This window comes from Alligator sinensis, unplaced genomic scaffold, assembly GCF_000455745.1.
Source record: "Alligator sinensis unplaced genomic scaffold, ASM45574v1 scaffold566_1, whole genome shotgun sequence".
Classification (NCBI taxonomy): domain Eukaryota; kingdom Metazoa; phylum Chordata; order Crocodylia; family Alligatoridae; genus Alligator; species Alligator sinensis.
In genome coordinates, this window is record NW_005842017.1 from 455,342 (window position 1) to 458,411 (window position 3,070).

At 44.8% G+C, this 3,070-nt stretch overlaps 1 protein-coding gene across 4 annotated transcripts in view; it reads right to left on the reverse strand.

Moving 5' to 3' along the window:
* ADARB1 (adenosine deaminase, RNA specific B1) overlaps positions 1-3,070 on the reverse strand; it is a 177,475-nt gene that overhangs the window by 65,463 nt on the left and 108,942 nt on the right. For all 4 annotated transcript variants that reach the window (XM_006022056.3, XM_025202205.1, XM_025202206.1 and 1 more), the window contains one exon: positions 2,343-2,417. In XM_006022056.3, coding sequence (XP_006022118.1) covers positions 2,343-2,370 — 28 coding nt within the window. In that variant the 5' untranslated portion in view covers positions 2,371-2,417. The remainder of the gene's footprint in view (positions 1-2,342; positions 2,418-3,070) is intronic.

Here is a 3,070-nt window from a genome sequence, read left to right on the forward strand (position 1 = left end):
GGGGGGGGACTTACTGAAAATAAAAACCTGGCTCCCCAAACGGAGCCAACAGTCCTCATGGTGTTTGGTAGGCAGCAGGGGAAAAGGAAGGCAGGGGGGGAGCTGCATGCATGAATGGCAGCCCAAGATGGCTGCCATCCCTGTCTCTCGCTGCTGATTGGCTGAGAGGGCTGCCTGGAATGGCCCCGCCCCCTCCACCAACTAGCAGCAAGGAGCAGGACCGCATGATAGCCCTCATAACCAATCAGTGGCAAGGGGTGGGGCTGTATGATGGACAGTCTTCAGTCAATCAGCAGCGAGAGGCAGGGCCACTGGGGCCATTCAGCCAATCAGTGGTATGTGTGTGGCGGTGGGGAGAAGCAGGGGGCACTGAAATCAGCCCATGAATATGGTGGCCAGCCCGGCAACCTCCCTGCGAAATCACCTGGCGGCCTCCTCGAGTTAGGTAGACCACTACTTATAAATAATTTACTTTGATAATACTGTACCGACAGTGTCTCTCTCCGTAATTAGAGCCTAAACTTGCAAGGAGCTGAGCGCTTCCACAAAAATCCAGCAAAACATTTTAGATGTGAAGAAACGCACTAAAGTCAAAGGTAACTTTAGTTTAATTAAACTTTATCCTTGTTAAGCACATGCATAAGAATATTACTAAACTAGGAAAAGAGCAATCACTCATTGCAAGGCTAAATAAACAATGAGAACAATTAGCTACCTTAAATAGTTGGGATCCAGAGCACTGCCATTTGGTGTGCCTTGTCTCCTGCTTCTCTTTCATCCTCTGCTTATTTCTTTTTCCCCTTTATACTTAGGGATCTACCCAAGTCACAGCCAGCGAAAGGGATTTTTGTGGGCCACTAGCAGTGCACAGAGAATTTCACAGCGAGCCTACCCCGCCACTGACTGGCCAAGGGGGCCTGATGGCCCCACTCTTCATTGCTGACTGGCTGGAAAGGCTGTCTGCTGTGTGGCTCCACCCCTCACTACTGATTGGCTGAGGGCTGTTCCCTTACCACTAATTGATGGAAAGGAGCAGGGTCATGTTAATGGGCCATCCTCTTGGCCAATCATTGGCAGGGAGGGAGGGTGGCCACCATCCTGGCTGATCCCCTTCACACCAGCGGTTGCATTTTTTTTTTAAGTTTTTTTCATGGATTTCATGGAGAATGCCCAATTTCGCAGTTTCTGTGAAATCTGCGAAATCATGCATTAAGCAGGTCCCTACTTATACTTCCTGTTTCTTTTCCCCTCCCTCTTCTGTTTCACAAACTTAATCTCTTTAGTCTTTCCCCAATTTTTTCACTTTTCTCTTCTGCCCAGATCCTTTCCATTTGTCTGTTTCCCCAAATCCTTCCCATGTCTAAGTCTCCCAAAAAATTTTTCTTCCTTTAGTTACTTGTTTCTGCACCTTAGTACCCCTATTAAAGACATGGTAGCAGAGCAATCAAGATGTCTTGCTTCTGATACTGATGTAAATCTAACTTCAGACTTGGACTGAAAGCTACCCCTCATTGATCCAGCTGTAAACGGGGAGCTGGTCCAAAGCAGCTGGATATAAAAGCTGCTAAATGACTCTTGCGTACCTTGACAATGCAAGCCTGACCTAGTACCTAGGCTCAGGACAGGCTTTTGATTTTTGAATATGCTGTTCCCAATACCAGCCTGCTCTAGATGCATTCGTGACATACAAAGGGCTCTCAGCTTTAGAGGAGAACAAATCTTTATTTTTCCTGTAATTTGGAAGGAAGCTTGCTTGGTCTTGCATTAACTACTTTAACCCAGACCTAGTCTGAGATCAGAATAGTCCTGTACCCCCTTACACTTCCAGTTCTTTGGCAGGGTGGGAAAATCTGCCAAGGGCTGGCTAAGAGAGATTTGAGAGAACATATACAGCTGTACATATAGAATAGTTTTCCTTTGAAGCAATATTTTACTACATGTGCATGCATGTGGCACCAATATAACATATCACCCAATACTTCTACGTTTAAATACTGAATATAATAAATTTGGCATTATGACTTCATTGCAAGTTCATAAAAGGAGGAATCAGGCAGAGATGTAGCAAGCTCCTCTGGAATAAAAATATCAGGTAGAGGGAACTGGATTATAACAGGTAGAGGATAACTGGATTTCTACATTCATAATATGAATTTGGAAGTTTTCCCAGCATGAAAAGTCTTCTTTAATGCTCATGTATATCAACTGAATCATACACACAAAGAAATTCTCTCCAATCTGTATTCATATAATTTCTGTATGGCTACCTGCGTACAATGAAAAAAAAGTATTCTGTAGAAATTATTGTATGGTTTATTACTATGTAAATATACACATCTTACTCATATTTTCTTCATCATCGATATCCATTGTGAAATACTTTTGCTGGTTTCTTGGCTGGAGGAGACTGCTTCTGTCTGAAAGATAAAGAATGAGAATTTTAGGCTTATGTTACGAATGTGAGCTCATAAATTTGAAGATTTGAGAGGGTCCAGAGGAGGGCCACTCACATGGTCAGGGGGCAGCAGGGCAGGCCCTATGAGGAGAGGCTACAGGACCTGAACCTGTTTAGCCTCCACAAAAGAATACTGAGAAGGGATCTGTTGGCCGTCTATAAACTTACCCGGGGGGGAAATCAGTGGGGAATGGGAGAGACCCTGTTTCCCCCAAGCACTACCCGGAGTAACTAGGAATAACGGCCACAAGTTGATCGAGAGTAGGTTCAGGCTAGACATCAGGAGGCACTACTTCACAGTCAGGGTGGCTAGGATCTGGAACCAACTTCCAAGGGAAGAGGTGCTCACTTCTACCCTGGGGGTCTTCAAAAGGAGGCTAGACAATCCCCTTGCCAAGGTCATTTGATCCCAGCATTCTTTCCTGCCCATGGCAGGGGGGCAGACTTGGTGATTTGCTCAGGTCCCTTCCGACCATAACAACTATGAAATTATAAGATATAGAACCAGGAATCAGAAGATGAAGGTTGTATCCCTGGCTCTTATCTCACTATCTGACTGTTGAAGGAGTTAAAAGGTCATATGTTTCAGCATAAAACTGGTTTAATAGAGAGATA